Source organism: Trachemys scripta, chromosome 8 (genome assembly GCF_013100865.1).
Source record: "Trachemys scripta elegans isolate TJP31775 chromosome 8, CAS_Tse_1.0, whole genome shotgun sequence".
Lineage (NCBI taxonomy): Eukaryota > Metazoa > Chordata > Testudines > Emydidae > Trachemys > Trachemys scripta.
Window position 1 is genome coordinate 63,626,211 of NC_048305.1, and position 16,014 is coordinate 63,642,224.

General features: G+C 39.9%; 1 protein-coding gene across 6 annotated transcripts in view; it reads right to left on the minus strand.

Annotated features, from left to right (window-relative positions):
* Positions 1-16,014, minus strand: part of KCNT2 (potassium sodium-activated channel subfamily T member 2) — a 287,270-nt gene that overhangs the window by 30,689 nt on the left and 240,567 nt on the right. For all 6 annotated transcript variants that reach the window (XM_034779504.1, XM_034779503.1, XM_034779501.1 and 3 more), the window contains 3 exons: positions 6,312-6,413; positions 4,310-4,393; positions 1,260-1,388 (listed from right to left, as the gene is read on the minus strand). In XM_034779504.1, coding sequence (XP_034635395.1) covers positions 1,260-1,388; positions 4,310-4,393; positions 6,312-6,413 — 315 coding nt within the window. The remainder of the gene's footprint in view (positions 1-1,259; positions 1,389-4,309; positions 4,394-6,311; positions 6,414-16,014) is intronic.

Here is a 16,014-nt window from a genome sequence, read left to right on the forward strand (position 1 = left end):
ACCTGAGCTCTTATCACTTTTGAGAGTTGCTCAGCACTTTTCCAGATTAAACTCTTGATGTGCCCAAAGTCACTGGTTTGGACTAAAAACTGAAAAGGAGAGGAAAAGCTGTTAACATGAAGTGCCACAACACCCTTAATTGCGGAACCACAACAGTACCACCACAACAGATATGGTATACTAAATTTAATGAATAGTTGCAATAAAGCTCAAAGACTTAAATAAACCGGGGAGCACTGCATTGAAGAGGTCATTACTCTTTCTAGTATAAAACCCTACTTGTAAAAGTCTACATCTGGGTAACAGAAAATACTACCAGGGAAAGTTTGTTATACTAGTGATTCCAGAATTCCCGCAGCAATAGCTGGACTCATGTGGACAGAATTTTCAAACTTGGAAGATTAATTCTAGATACCCAAATCCATATTTAGACATGTCAATAGATGGTCTAATTTCCCAAAAGTTCTGAGCTCCCACAATTCTCATTGATGTCAATTTGTTTAGCAGCTTTGAAAATCAGGCTACTGTCTTTTATTTATTCATTTGAATGTGTAAAACAAGAGGCACTTGTTAAATATTCTTTCTATCTCTGAGAAACTCTACTGGATGTATTGTGTTTAAGTAGCCATAACTACGGCTGCGAGTTTGTCATGGAGGTCACAGATTCCATGATTTTCTGTGACCTCAGTGACTTCTGCAGTGGCTGGCCAATGAGAGCTGTGAAGCCGATGCTCTGGGCGGAGGCAGCGCGCAGAGCTGCCTGGCCACTTTCCGCCTAGCAGCTGAGCGAGGGGGATGTCGGCACTTCCACGAAGCCCTCCAGTTAAGCACCACCAAGAGCCCATCTCACCCTGTCCCATGTCCCAACCTCCTGCCCCCTCCCATACCCAAACTCTGCTGCTGCTCGGGGGAGGAGGCGTGGAGCCAAGTAGGGAACCTGCCAGCCCTGGCAACCTCCCCAGCACCAGTGGGGGTCCCGGACCGCGCGCCACTGCCCGCGCCCATCCAGCACCGTCCACTGCTAAATGAAAAGAATAAATTTACTATCGAGTGGCATGATTGCTTGAAATAGTACAGTAGGTTACACCTGTGGTATTATATTACATTCCATCTTTCATTAAAAAAATATTGACTAGAGTCAATAAACTACTGTATGACCTCTGTAACTGTGTATAGTCATTGCACTACCAGTATCTTAATATATTACTATGTGGTTTGGGTTATCCAAACAAGAAATTGGTATATTAAAGCAGGCAAACCTCAGATGTTGTAAGTTTTTGTGATTCAGTTCTATAGATTCCAATAGGAATATCTCCTGTTGAAGAACAAAGTTTCTGATATAGTCTGGCATATGTCCTAATCCATAGGTCATCTTCTGTAATTTTCATCTGGAAAAATAACAGCACAATTAAGGTTCTAATTCTATAATATTTTGCTCTTTCCCTTTGTGATGTGTGTGACATTGCACCCCATAAGGCTTAATAGAAATATGCTTATGAATGTATCTATGATATAACTGGAATACATTTTATACGACATATGCCATGTGACATATCTATGTAAAGGTTATGAACTACTGAATATATTCATTCTATTTGTATGCTTGTATCTTTTTTGTGTTCAAAGTTATGAATATTGGCTGTGTACTTGCTTGATTTCTAAGTAGCCTTACTAAAGCATTTGGTCAGCTTCTTGAGAAAGGAATGTGCAAATTAAGTGCCCAATCAAGAAACACTTAAAGGACAATGAATCTTGAAAGGCTCCAATCCACATAAGAAGTCTACCTGAGGACCTTCAGGGTAGCATGTAAACAATGGTTGCTTATAAAAACTGAGTCATGCATGGACATGTGACTTGCCCATGTGACTCCAAAACTCCATCTAAGAGCTGGACTTTGCATAGGAGAGAGGTGGGGGTCTCCACCCACAAGAGAAAGTCTATTTAAATCCCTGGGAGACTCCTCTATTTGGTCTTCAGCTGGCTAAAGAGAGAGCCTCTCCACCCTCAAGGATATCTGAAAGAAACTGGAGCAAAGGACAGTAACTATAGGGGGTGTGAGTGATTCCTGGACCCAGACTAGAAGGAGACTAGTCTGTAAAAGGAAGCTTACTGGAATTCCTCTGAGGGTGAGGTTTTTATCTGTATTCAGTCTTCTTGCTGTATTAGTCATGGACTTGCATGTTCTATTTTATTTTGGTTGGTAATTCACTTTATTCTGTCTGTTACTACCTGAAACCACTTAAATCCTACTTTCTCTATTTAATAAAATCACTTTTTACATATTTAATTAACCCAGAATATGTATTAACACTGGGGGGAGGGGGCAAACAGCTGTGCATATCTCTCTATCAGTGTTCTAGAAGGCAAACAATTTGTGAGTTTACCTTGTGTAACCTTTATTCAAGGTTAAACAGATTTATTTGGGGTTTGGACCCCATTGTGAGTTGAGCATCTGAGTGTTAAAGACACTTCTTAACCTGCTTTCAATTAAGCCTACAGCTGTTAGGGGACGTGGTTCAGACCAGGGTCTGGGTTTGCAGCAGGATAGCGGGTCTGGCTCAAACCAGGCAGGGCACTGAAGTCTCAAGCTGAGAGGGCAGGGAAAGCCGGGGCAGAAGTAGTCTTGGCACATCAGATGGCAGTACCCAAGGGGGGGTTCTGTGATCCAACCCGTCACACTCTTCCTAAGGGACTTTCCCAAGCAAATGCCTTAGTATTTTGGAAAGGAGCTTCACACATACACAGTTTTAAAATTATTTGGAAATTCTTTTACTGATTGTCTAATATCCATGTTAAGTCTTAGAGTAAAAGAAAAGTAAAATGTCTGACAGCACAAATAAGGTGTCATGGAGAAGATTGAGGAACAAAAATAGTAATTTGAATTGAGAAGAGGTATGTGGCATTAGGAGAATTGTATCTATTTTACTTTTCTCAGCAACCAGAATGTTAGAAAGATCAAAATAGCACTATTAAGCATGAATGTCATGTGAAATTAATCTGAAAATTCTTCCACATCTTCCATAACTACTACGGTAGTGTTACTTAAAAAGTGAGGACATTTGAGATACAACCAATGAGATACAATTTAAGACACTGTGCATCAACTTGAATCCTGTTATAATGGTTGACGAGCTGGAGGGAAAAAATGTTAACTGTTTAAAATAATAGATGTAACTTTTTAACAAATTTCTTAAAGCACTGTTAAGCCAGGGGAGGCCTTTCATTTCCTAGTGCCCAGTCTTGTAAACCCTTTCTTACATGACTAGTCAGCAGGGACCATTCATGTAAAGAAGGGATTGTAGAACTGATGCCCTGAAGGCCCAATACAAAGCCCAATAGAGAGATTCTTGTTGACGTTAATGCTCTTTGGATCATGTCCTTATCCTCTGAAATAGGACACTAGCTCTGCCAGTATTGAACTTATTGAGCAATATCACTGCTCCCGATAGTAAGCTCAGAATTTGCAAATTCACTTCAGCTTATTCATGTTGTGAAATGTCTTTCACATTTGAGGCTACTGGACTGAATATAATACATTATTTATATGGCACCTGTGCCAGGGAATGCCATTTCCTTTTCCTTCTAAAACTATCAAACCCCTTTATACAAATCTTTCATTGTTGGTTGAGATAACAGAACTTTGTCCAAGGAAGCTGCTTTGTCACTCATGAATAATTGATTCAAGAATGCTGAAGTATATAACAACAAATAATAAATATGGTAAAGCCTCTAATTTCCTAGGAGCAGGAAATACAGTATGAGAAACTCAACTAACCTATGCCTTCTATCTTTATCTGATATTTAGGGCTCAGTTCTGCCCTGATTTTACCACCAGTGCAAACTCATTTGAAGTGAGTGGGGTAGCAAAAGATAAAGTCCTAGCCACATTTAGCCTTTCCATAGGTAATAACTTTCATTATTAAGTACTTTCATATTCTTTAAAATCAGTTTGCTTAAGGGTTTTTTTACTCCATACAAAAGAGTATTGTAGACAACCTATAGAGTTTTTTTTTTTTTTCAAAAATCTTAATTTAAATTCCAAACACTGGTATAACGTCTGCAGTTTTTTTTTCTCTGCCTTATTTTTTCTTTACATATCTTTTTAAGTTTGTTTTGTTTTGCAGGTAATCAAAGTGGTGACGTTTTCCACCTATTTTACCGAACTCTTATTCTAAAGATAAAAGAAAATAACAGACTTCACTGGACTCTCATGAGAGAAACCACAGTACGAAAAGAGCAGTGGTATTTTGTGGAGGGCACAGGACCTTCTATGGCACTATTTAATCATCTTTAAAAAAAAAAAACTTACAGAACAAAGAAACCCAGATCCTGGTGTGGTATCTAGTCCCAGCAGAAGTCTTGTGATAGAGATCATATAATCCTTCACAAATGACTGCAAGATTAGAAAAAGAAAGAGAGAAAAGAAAGTTTAAGTGCACAGATAAGCAGATGATTACAAAGTCAGCAGCACTATATCTGAATTCTGAACTAATATATATATATATTCTCAACAGGTATTAAGGACCCTTTAATCTAGCAGAGAAAGGCATAACAAGAACCAATGGCTGGAATTTAAAACCAGACAAATTGAAACTAGAAATAAAGCATTTTTTAAACTAGGGTGTTGAAACAAACTACCAAAGGAAGTAGTGGATTCTCTGTCTCTTGATGTCTTCATATCAAAACAGGATGCTTTGCCACACAAGCTACTGGGCTCAGTGCAGAGGTAAAATTTTCTGCCAAAAACTTCCAAACCAGCTCTATTGACAGTAAATTGTCTTACTCCATCCAGTAATAATGTTCTGTATACAAAGAGAATTCTGGCTGATCATGTATAACAGCAAATATAAAATACTGAAGATGGCAGGAGTTAATAATGACAAAAATCTGTTTCCATAAGAGTGTCCTCATTCGTCTATCACTTGTAAAATAATACCAAATTCAGTGTTCATATTCTGGGGCAGTGATAGAATATGCCTTGTGAGTAAATACATTTATTTCCAAAATGTACAGCAATTGATGAATAGCTTTAAATGTTGGGTTTTTTGTTTTTGCAGCTATATACCTACCTACCTTCTGTATTGAAAAGTTTGACAGATATACTTAGCCTCAAGAAGTTGCTCTGCATGCTATATATTTTCTTTTGGAAAGCGTCTTTTTTTTTTTAAAAAGCAACAACAACAACAACAACAAAAACCTAGGTTTAAGGTTAGAGGTAATAACGAATGTGCAACCAAACTAATTTCTGAAAAACTGACCATTTGGGGCCTGATCATCCTCAAGTTGACTTGATTTAGGCTGCTCTGTTAGAGCCAGACTCTCCGACCCCAACTCACACCGAGTGGAAATGTGGAGTTAGGCACTATTTGATGTAATTAAGTGTAGCACAGTCCAGCATTGTGGGCTTGTTACAGCAAACACATGTGAGTGACATCACTCATGTGAATCATTCTGTTGGTTACTCAGATGAGAAAAGACAGTCATTTGCAGGACAAGGATCTGACTTTGTAAAGCAGAACACTACAAGCCAAGACCTGGCAACTACAAAGTAAATGGCATAATCCAGATGGGTGTATGCATATAGTATGCATTATTAATCTCCCTTGTACTTTGGCAGTGAAGAGCTTCAGGTGCAACGTTCCAGTGTGACGAGCAGGAACAATTTTCATAGTGCGTTATGACCACTGTTGGGTTAGTGAGTGAACAGACACTAACATCCAGAGCATACTACGTGTCCTCTTGGCTCTGTCTTGGCATTCCCTTCTGTAGCTCTGTCATGGAGGCTGGTGAAACACCCCTTTTTCTTTTTCTTCTTTTTTTTTTAATTGGATTGTTTTTATTGGATTGGAACACTTCTGTTTGTTGTAAATGAGCCTTTATTGGTTCCTCTTCTGATGAGTTTTCTGGTGCACTCCATATGCAGGGCCAGACAGAACTTGGCTCCAGGTCTGCAACTGGTTCTGTGTGGTGGATTCCTGGACATTCACAGTACACCACTGTATGAAGCTCTAGTTGCAGAATCATCTGTCTAATCTCATGAGGGTTACATGTTTAAAATGTCTTTAAAATGTTAATATTTTACTAAAAATCAACTATATAACTATAATGAAAAAGCTTTTCCTTACACTACTTTAAAAGTAACTTTGTTTTTTCATATATTAAAGGTAAAGCAACAATAACCCAATACATAAAATATCAGTCAGCATACAATAAAACATTACAAAGTGGCTCATCTAACAATTAAATATAAATCTATGCAGTGATAAAGTATTTGTGTGTTCGAGAACAGTAGGTGTTGTCATGTACAGTACCTGGTACAGCAGGGTGTCCAACATACTGATGCTGAAAACCCTTCCAGCAGCAAAAGGCAGTCGAAACATAAATGCCAGATTAGAACCCTTCTCACGTTCTTTCTGTTCAAAGGTTACAAATAAAGATATTAAAATAATTTCAGAGGTTCCTTTTTTCTTTTAAAAAACACAGTATATAATGTCACATCGGTGCTTCTTTGGAACAAACTGCACCAACCAACAAGTAAAATTTGCTGTCTCTGGGTAGTCATTCATTTGTGTTTACAGATACAAACAAAAACATAGCAAATTACAGGTGTCAAGATCAATTATTAAAGGCCTGAATGTTAGATATGTTGCCCGGCTCTCATCCTGCTAGAGGAGATCCCCGCATCTGCGTGGAGTCCCATGGGTCCATGCTCGCAGATCTGCTTGTCTGATCAGACCTTTTGTGAGTGATTCCGTCTTTGGGAGAGAGGGAAGGTTGGGGGCTGCTTATCCTCGGCCTGATCCAAAGCTCATTGAAGCCAATGGGAATCCTTCTGTTGCCATCAATGGCTTTTAGATCAGGCCCACTGTATCTAGTGAGGAGGCACCAAACCCTATTGGAAGTTCCCTTCTCTGATGTCTGAGGCTTGTTCAGGGAGCCATTAAGAAGAAAATAATAACAGAGGGTTCTATTGCAGGGGTTGGGAGGTGCTGAACAGGGAAAGAAGAGGAGGTGAAAGCTAGATGGGGCCAGAGGCTATTTTGATACCTTTGGGAAAGGGAAATAGAAACAGCAAAAGCACAGAAACATTACAGTGATGGCTCTCTTCCCTCCCTCTTTCCTCTTCCTTTACAGATAAACTACATTAGGTCCTACTGCTGCTTGTTCCCCCAGCTAGCAGAGGGGAGAGCTAACAGGTTTGAGGCATTTTCAAGAAATCAGTGACAAATGAAATGCAGGCTTTCAGTCCTAGAGATGTCATGAACAGTGGGTCAGTACGGTAAAGATACTCTGGAAACTTCCAAGTTAAAGAGTCACATTTGCATACAGAATGGCAGTCTGCTGGAACCAATGTGTCATTTATATGTACTCATGTTGAATTTCATCATGCTGTCACACCTGCTGTTTTTCATTGTTTGACATTTTCGTTGTGAATAAATGTTGATTTGTATGAACACGGTCAAAAAAAGTCACAAAGTAGAAAAATTCTTTCCAGTTTAAAATATCTAGTAAAATCACTTAAGATATGACATTAGTGGAATTTCTTTTAAAAACTAGGCTCCTTTTGAGCTAAAGCAGACTGACAACATTATTAAAATTAAACACTTGTTATTTCTCTTTTTAAAATGAAGAAAATAGAGGGTTTTATGCCAAATTTACTATCTTTATTAAATTTAAATTTGGTTATTAAGCAATGAAGAGTGACAACATAGATAAAATCCCCAACTCCAAATACACCTAATAATTTATTGTTTCCCTAAAATTATAGCATTGCAAACATGTTTCTGTGGTACTAATATATCAGAGGGTGCCAGCTGACTAGTGTTCAAGTGTTCATCTGCTGTATGAATAATGAAACATCAGTGTCACTGTAACTCTTTCTGTCCACTGAGATTTGAGGCAAACAGATAATTTATTGATTGCTTTAGTGATCACTCATGCATTTTTTGATTATCCAGTTACACTGAGATGTAACCTCAATTTATTCCTTGGTTCAAATGAAACCACCAAGACACTTAAATTATTGGTTGCCAGAGCTTCACAATTCTTTCACATGCAAAACTCACATTAACTTCTACAGGAGTTCTGTCTCCAGTCCGCATGCAGAGAATTGTGTATAGTAGAGGCAAAATGCGTGAAGAAGTGCCAAGCTACACAAACTCTGTGGAGATGTGCACATCTCCTGTTGTGACCTGTCATTGGGAAGCAGTGTTAATAGGTGCTCTACTTCTTCTCTACTTCCTTGGGTGCATAAAGGAAAAGAAGGAGCATGTTGGAGAGGTGAGGGGAGTTAAAGGGTATAATGGAAAATTGCTGTCTCCCCAGCTGCAGCTGTCAATATTTCATTTTTTTATAGTGGCTATCCCAAACAACCTACAATAGGTCATCTTTAGAGTAGGCTAGGTCAGGCTCCTCTGTCTTCAACTACTGGTCTTGGCTTCCACTCCACTTGTTCAGTGTTCTCCACAGTACATGTACTTGCAAAGGCATCCCTGAACTGGTCCCTGTTCCACTGTCAGAACTGCCTGTTGTGTCCATGCTGGCTCCCTAGACACCTCCCCAGCTAATCAATTCACTTGTGCATTTCCCCCACTATCAACCCCACCCCCCCAAAAAAGCAACAACAACTTGTTCTTCTCATTAAGGTTCAATACCTCCCATCTCTGCTCAGCCAACATGATCAGGGCCAACAATTCATCCATTAATGACAGAGTTATTAGGCTCTATACACAGTTAGTATGCACATTCAAGTACTTCCATAAGGAATTTGGTCAAAGGAAAATGAACATGTAGATAAAACTCTGCACCCTCCTGCTCCCCTGGTCCTTATGTATACTTGGCCAGAACATTAAGCCTGAAAATAATAGGTTTGGCCTTATGGGGAAGTGCTATATAATGGATGAAAACATAAGGGATTTATAGAAACTACTCTAAAACTCCACTTATCCTTTCTACATGCGTTTTAACCATCACATGAAGATTTTTCTATTAAAATCTAAAACACGATTCAAAAAATCTCTAAGAGACTTCTTTTCATAGAAGGTGGCAAATGCCTTTGAGCATAGAAAGTATTGGTACTAAAATATATTACATAGCCTAGTGTTCATTCCTGTTTTTAAAGAGCATAATTATTAGAAACACAGCAGCTATGAAAACCATTTAAAGTACACAAGGGAGATTAGTACCTAGGTATAAATGTTTTTAAGGTAGAATTAGCAGAAGTACTCAGTAGTGGGGTATATGCCTCATCCTGGTGCTGAAAGAATTAATATGGGTCTGAGAGGCCAATTATGCTACCTGATTGCACCTGGAGGGTAGGCCAGGCTTAATTAAAGATAAAACCCAGCTGGGGAAGGAGCAGGTGACTCTAAAGAAGGAAAATACAACTTAGAAGGGGATTGCAGAGAGAAAGTCTGCAGTTACTTTCTATGATAAGTAAGTGGGAAAGACTGGTAGGGTCAAGGAGCATCCCTACAGAGAATGTTGGCCCTAGAATTTTTTTCTAAGTAGCAAAGTCTGGTAGGAGACTAGGAGTGACATAAAACAGTCATTGGGGTGGAGTAACTTCTGGCAGTGAGCCCTTGTAATGGGGCTGGATTTGGTCTTCTAGGGAGAGAGCCCTGGGAGATGTTCAATAGAAGAACAGAAAGGAATGAAAGATCAAACCTGAGGAGGACAAAAATGGATTTATATTTGTACCTGTAGTTTGGGTACAGGTACAAATACAAATGGAATTTGTTGGGAGAATTCTGGATGGGAGTCCTGGCCATGAGAAAAGGGTAAAGTTAGAGACTATGAGAGAATCCTGCTGATGGGGTATGGCAGGAAGAAGTCCAGGGAGGTGGAAGCAATGAGTCTGATGGTGCAGACCTTGGCTGCTGGGTATAGGCTCCCTGGACTAAAATCCAGTATGGTAGGGGTGTCTGGGTTCCCCTACTAGCTACTGGGGAAGATGGTGTAAAGCCTCTGAGAAGGGGATAAGGAGTGCTGATAGCCTCTGAGAGAAAAATATGAGGATTAGGGGGCCCAGAGTTGTGATCAAATACTTTTTTGTAAGGACATTGGACTTTGTTACTCCAAAAGAGATAGGGACAAAAGCATGACCTCACAGGAGCACTCAGTTGAAAGAAGAGAATTCGCTGTAGGACAAGATCAACCATCGACAGGGGCATTAGAGAGAAAATAAGCCTGCTACACTATACCCAGGCATGAGGACCCCATTTTTCTACACACTTAGCGTTGGCCAAGTGTTCTCACTGAAATCAGTGGAAGGCTTCCCATTAACTCAATAGAAGTATTCAAGCCACATCTCCGCACTTTTTGAAATACCAGTCATATACTTAGTTACTATTAAAGAACAGGCATGAACTAAAAACACAATATCTTGAGTACTTCCAGATTTCTGGGAAGTTTGAATCTAGCCTTTGTGGTTCAGGTTTACTTCTCATATTTTACCTTTTTTGATATATTAATTTGTGACTTGAGTCTAAGGATAAAAAGAGAATTAGAACTAAATAGAGCGTGTGAGCTGAAAATTCCAACACTGAAAAAAAGACAGTGACCCAATCTCACATACAAAAACTACTTTTGATGTGGCTTGGGTTTTGGCTAGGATTGGAAGCATTTACTGTTTGGGCCTAATCATTACTAAAATTGCTCTCAGAAACATCTCTATCCGCTCCTTCTGTAATGTATTCATGATAATTATTTATTTTCAGATACTTCACTTTTTAACACTACTAAAGCGTTTTTAGTAGCTGCATGTTTCTGATTAAATATATAGGGCCTAATACTGCAAATTTACATTAGCAGTCCTTCCATTCACAAATCATATCATTGAGGTAAATGAGATTAGTCATAAGAATAAGGGCTACTCACGTAATTGTTTTGAGGATCAGGCCCATAGATTTGATCATGCTGCTAGATATCCATCTTTAGTATAGTGGAATAGAGTTGAAGAGATTTCATATTCATTTTGTATGAAATAAATCTTATAGGTGTGTGCTTAAAGTGTAAGATTGTTTTTCATTTACTATTTTGATATAGGTATTTAATCTTCATGAAATTAAATTATATAAAAACTATATTAAGCTTTTCAGATTTATGCCATAAATATTACAAAGCAAATGAGCTCTGGACTCAATGGCCTATCAGAAAACAAATGTGAGGAATAAAATGTACCCTTCCGTCTGCTCAGTATAATTTGTAGAGGATTCTGTTTTGGTGGCAAAAAGGTGGGATGGGAGGGAAGAGATGCCATGTTTTGGGAATATTTTTTGGCTGATGCTTAAATTTTGAAAAGAGGTAGGAGAGGATCTTTGTTATTCCTGCCCAGCTTATTTCAAAACAGGTGCTTGTAAATAGGGAAGGGGGACTGTAGGTATGTTTTTTTTCCTCTTTATTTTTAAATCCTTCATATTCCAGCTCTATTCTGCCTCTTATTACGGGCATGCTTTTCTTTACTTTTGCTTAAAAGATTTGTGAGTAATAAAATACTCACTCAGGCATATCTTGCCTAGGATATGCTTTATGTTCAGGCTCATGGGCTTTCCAGAGAATTCTGCTGCTGTAGAAGCCAGAAAGATATCCGAGTGCCACCAGCAGTTACTTCATAATAAGTGTGGTGCCCAGCAGCTTTTCCAATGACACTTTTGGAATTACTTCATGGGAAAGGGGATAATGTAAATATTTATGAAAAAAGCATTGTTCATCTAGGGGCATGAGAAAAGAGCCTGGGATGAGAGTGGTTTGTATAACTACAAATACTCATCGATCTGTAAGTTGTGTGTTAAAATGCAGAGTTCCTAATGGATCAAGTTCAATGTGCCTTCAGTTGTCTCCTCCACATGCATGTCTCCTGTCAGTGGCTCTGTGCTCAAGGCTAGGAAGTTCTGAATCTTTGTTAGACACTTTTTTATAAGAAGAGAAACAATTCATCAGTATATTCTCTCACTATGGAAATACTTCATCACTATTTTCTCTAGGTATTTTACGTTGTGAGCTAGGAAGCTTCCCTAACAGTGGGTCATGCCCATCAGCTTTTCCTTACCCTTCAGCAATGCTTCCCTTCCAGAAAGTCAGTGTTTGTTCTTTGACATTTTACTTCTCAGTTTTTTGTGTTCCTCCTGTCTTTATATTTGGACAAAATCCCTTCCATCTCTCTGTCATGTCATGACATTATTCTTTAAGTATTGTTTAGTATGGTGTTAAAGGAGCTGTGCTGACCCTTGTGTCAGTGAGTATGTCTACACTGTAGAGGGAAGGTGTAATTTCCAGTCCTGCACTAGCTCTGGCTGAGCTAGTTCACTAAGGCTACATCCACACTACGGGGGGGGGGGGGGGGGGTCGATTTAAGATACGCAAATTCAGCTACGCGAATAGCGTAGCTGAATTCGATGTATCGGAGACGACTTACCCCACTGTGAGGACGGCGGCAAATCGACCTCCGCGGCTCCCCCGTCGACGGCGCTTACTCCTACCTCCGCTGGTGGAGTAGAAGCGTCGATTCAGGGATGGATTGTCGCATCCCGACGAGACGCGATAATTCGATCCCCGAGAGATCGATTTCTACCCGCCCATTCAGGCGGGTAGTGTACAACTGCTCTAAAAATAGAGGTGCAGCCATGGCGGTGGGAGGGACTAGCTGCCCAGAGTAATAGCCCATCCAAGATTCTAGGTATGTACTCTGGCAGCTAGCCCCTCCTGCCCTGCCATGGCTACATTGCTATTTTTAGCATGCTAGCTCTCTTAGAGCTAGTGTGGGTATGTCTAATCAAGCTGGAAATTGTAGCATCTCCAGTTCAGACTTACCCAGTGGCATAGAGAGATGTAGGGATGGCTCCAGACTTTGAGGCATGCACCCTTCTCCAATGTTAAAATCTCCATCTGATCAGACCATTTATCCATCTAGCACAGTAACCTGACTCCAACAATGGCAAGTACCCCATGCTTCTGAGGAAGGTGCAAGAACTTGGAAGGGGGCATAGCTGTGGGGCTATGCAAAAGTTTATAGGATTGACAGAATGACTGGCATATTGAGAGGAACAGTAAAGTGTCCTTTCTGTTTTGACAACCTTGGTAACTGCTCATGTTGCATTTGAGACTGATCCGGAACCCAAAAAAATAGTATTCAGAAGGGTTGTCTCATATTTATAATCTTTGGGGAGTATATATTTGCATTTTACTGAATTCCTAATATTAAAATCAGTTTAGATTTCAACCCTTCATAATGGAGACATAACAACCTTTAGCATGGGAAAGGTGGGAAGGGAGAAAATGGGAACTTTTTATAGGATACAAATCACAGGGAAGGACAGCAATAAAGTTTATAACTTGTTCTAAGATACAAAGCAATGAAGAGGAAGAGAGAAGTATTCAAAGATAAACTCTTCTACAGAGATGAGCTTAAAATATAGGGTCAGATTCTCAGCTGATGAATATCATTTCAGCTCCATTGAAGCTAATGAATTGACACCAAAGTACAGATGCAGCTTTAATCATATTTGGATATTTTAAACAGCCCATATGTCACTACTGCAAACTAACTGTCTGGCTCATGTTATTTCAGATATAATTATCTGCGTTTATAACTCAAACAGTAGTAAAAAATAATGGAGGAAATATGCCCCATTTCAAATGAGATTGGGGGAAAAAAAACACATCATCTTTATAAAAGTCAGGTCAAACATTCAGAGCTCTCCCCTGTAGATTTTTAGCCCTCAAAACCAATTTCAGTTTGTTTCTTATGATAAAAGAGAAGAGTGGCGTATCTGCTGGTTACATATGATCCTATACATTTTAAAATAGTACTGGCTCTCTGATTAAAGGAAAATATGCATTGCCTATTAATCAGTAAGTATAAAATTCTTTAGCAAATAAATTCAGTTTGTTTAACAGGAAATCACCAGAAACTAGGATGTAAACATCAATTAAGTCTTTCCTACCCCTTGTTTCAAGATTTGTCCTAGTAAGGATTCTGTAAAATGGCTGCTTTGCTTTTTCCTGTTTGAGGACAATCAGATGAGCTAGGATTTGATTCCCGGCATATGGTTTAAACATATTTCATCATCTGTTTTATTTTCTCCCAGCCAAAAGGCTCTTGCCTTGTCTGATGCCAACTGTGATTGTTTGGTTATTGTGGGGTTGTTTTTTTTTTTGTTTTTTTTTAAAGCAATGAAAGTTGCAGCTGCAACAGCAGATGGAGTTATCCTGCAAATCAGATTTCTTGCTTCTGCAGCCCATTAAGCCATGAAGTCAATTTTGCATGTGTGTATATAGGCATTAGCTGAAGGCAACTACCCAGCCTTTGAAGTCTATCTGAAAATGGAGAACTTAGCCCAGGAATAGCAAACAGCTGAGTGTTTGACCATATAAGATCACTTTCACTCAAGTTTTAATTGCATTTCATTTTGCAAAAGGGAGTTCTGAAAAGTCTAATGAACTACAACACCACCTGTGAAATGCTCCATTGTGACTGTTAAAAGTAAAATGAATGGGAAATAGCATCAACTGTAGGCATCTTCAACCACGAAGCAAGAAATGTTATTTTTATGAGACAATTTATCTCATGTGTTATGTTGTAAGAGTTAGGACAGGAAGTTAATTAAATTGCTGTTCAGTATCCAACTTTTATTCACAACTGTTTGCATGTGCATGTAAATTAATCAAATGTTTCAGCACAATAGCCTGAATTTTCCAATACATTTCAGCGACCTTCTTTTTCATGTGAGACAGAAAAGACTCCTGATTTCAGTTGAGCTAGGTTTTTAGCCCCACTGAACTACTGCAGAAGCACTTCAAATGTAAATCAAGAGTGGTAATGACTTTTCTAGTAAGTATCCTTTTTCACCAAGCTATGTGTTGTAATCTTGGAGTATGCCCAGAGTTTTCTATAGGTTCTAGGGCACCAAAGAACAAAACTATATGCAAATGCATCCCTGAGGGATTTCCAGCTATTGACTCCGTGCTCTAATATGGCAATACAGATATACTAGTAGTGCATGATTCTAGCCAATCTTGCTTTACTCTTGCAGAAACCACTGGGAAAGAGCTAGTATATGAGAATCACAGCTGCAAACCTCCTTTGTAGGTGACAGAAATGCTCTAAGGAGGCAGCATAACACAAATTGAAAGGAGAGAAATTGAACAAAATGGGGAACAAATGAATAAACAAAGCCCACTAATCAAAGAGCGATGAATAGCTAACATGGACCCAAAGGAAAAGAAATATAGAGTGGAAAAATAAATGGAGCTAGTCTTAACAATTAAACTGTTGCCATAATATGAAACTCTTTGAAATTCAAGAACCTCCCAGCATTGTGAGTACCTGCCTCGTGGCTTTCAATATATCTGAAGATACCTTTCTGGAATTTTGCATCTTGGCATGAACACATCAGTATAACATAGGCTTTAGTATACTGTATCACTTTTCAGCTATTGAGGTTATCATTCTATTAATAACTCATGCAGGGTAGGGTTACCATATTTCAACAAGCAAAAAAGAGGACGGGAGGAGCCCCGCCCTAGCCCCGCCCCTGCCCCTCCCACTTCCCGCCCCCCCAGAACCCCCAACCCTCCCCCCGTTCCTTGTCCCCTGACTGCCCCCTCCTGGGACCCCTGCCCCTAACTGCCCCCCGGGACTCCACTCCCTATCTAAGCCTCCTTGCCTCTTGTCCCCTGACTGCCCCAACCCTTATCCACACCCCCACCCCCAGACAGACCCCTGGGACTCCCACGCCCCATCCAACCACTCCCCACCCCCTGACAGCCCCCCCCAGAACTCCCAACCCATCTAAACCCCTCTGCTCCCTGTCCCCTGACTGCTCCGATCCCTCTCCCCACTCCTGCCCCCTGACAGCTCCCCCCCAGAACTCCCAGCCCCCTACCCCCCGCTCCTTGTCCCCTGACTGCCCCCTCCTGGGACCCCTGCTCCTAACTGCCCTCCAGAACCCCACCCCCTACCTAAGACTCCCTGTTCCTTGTCCCCTAACTGCCCCCTCCTAAGACCCCCCCCCC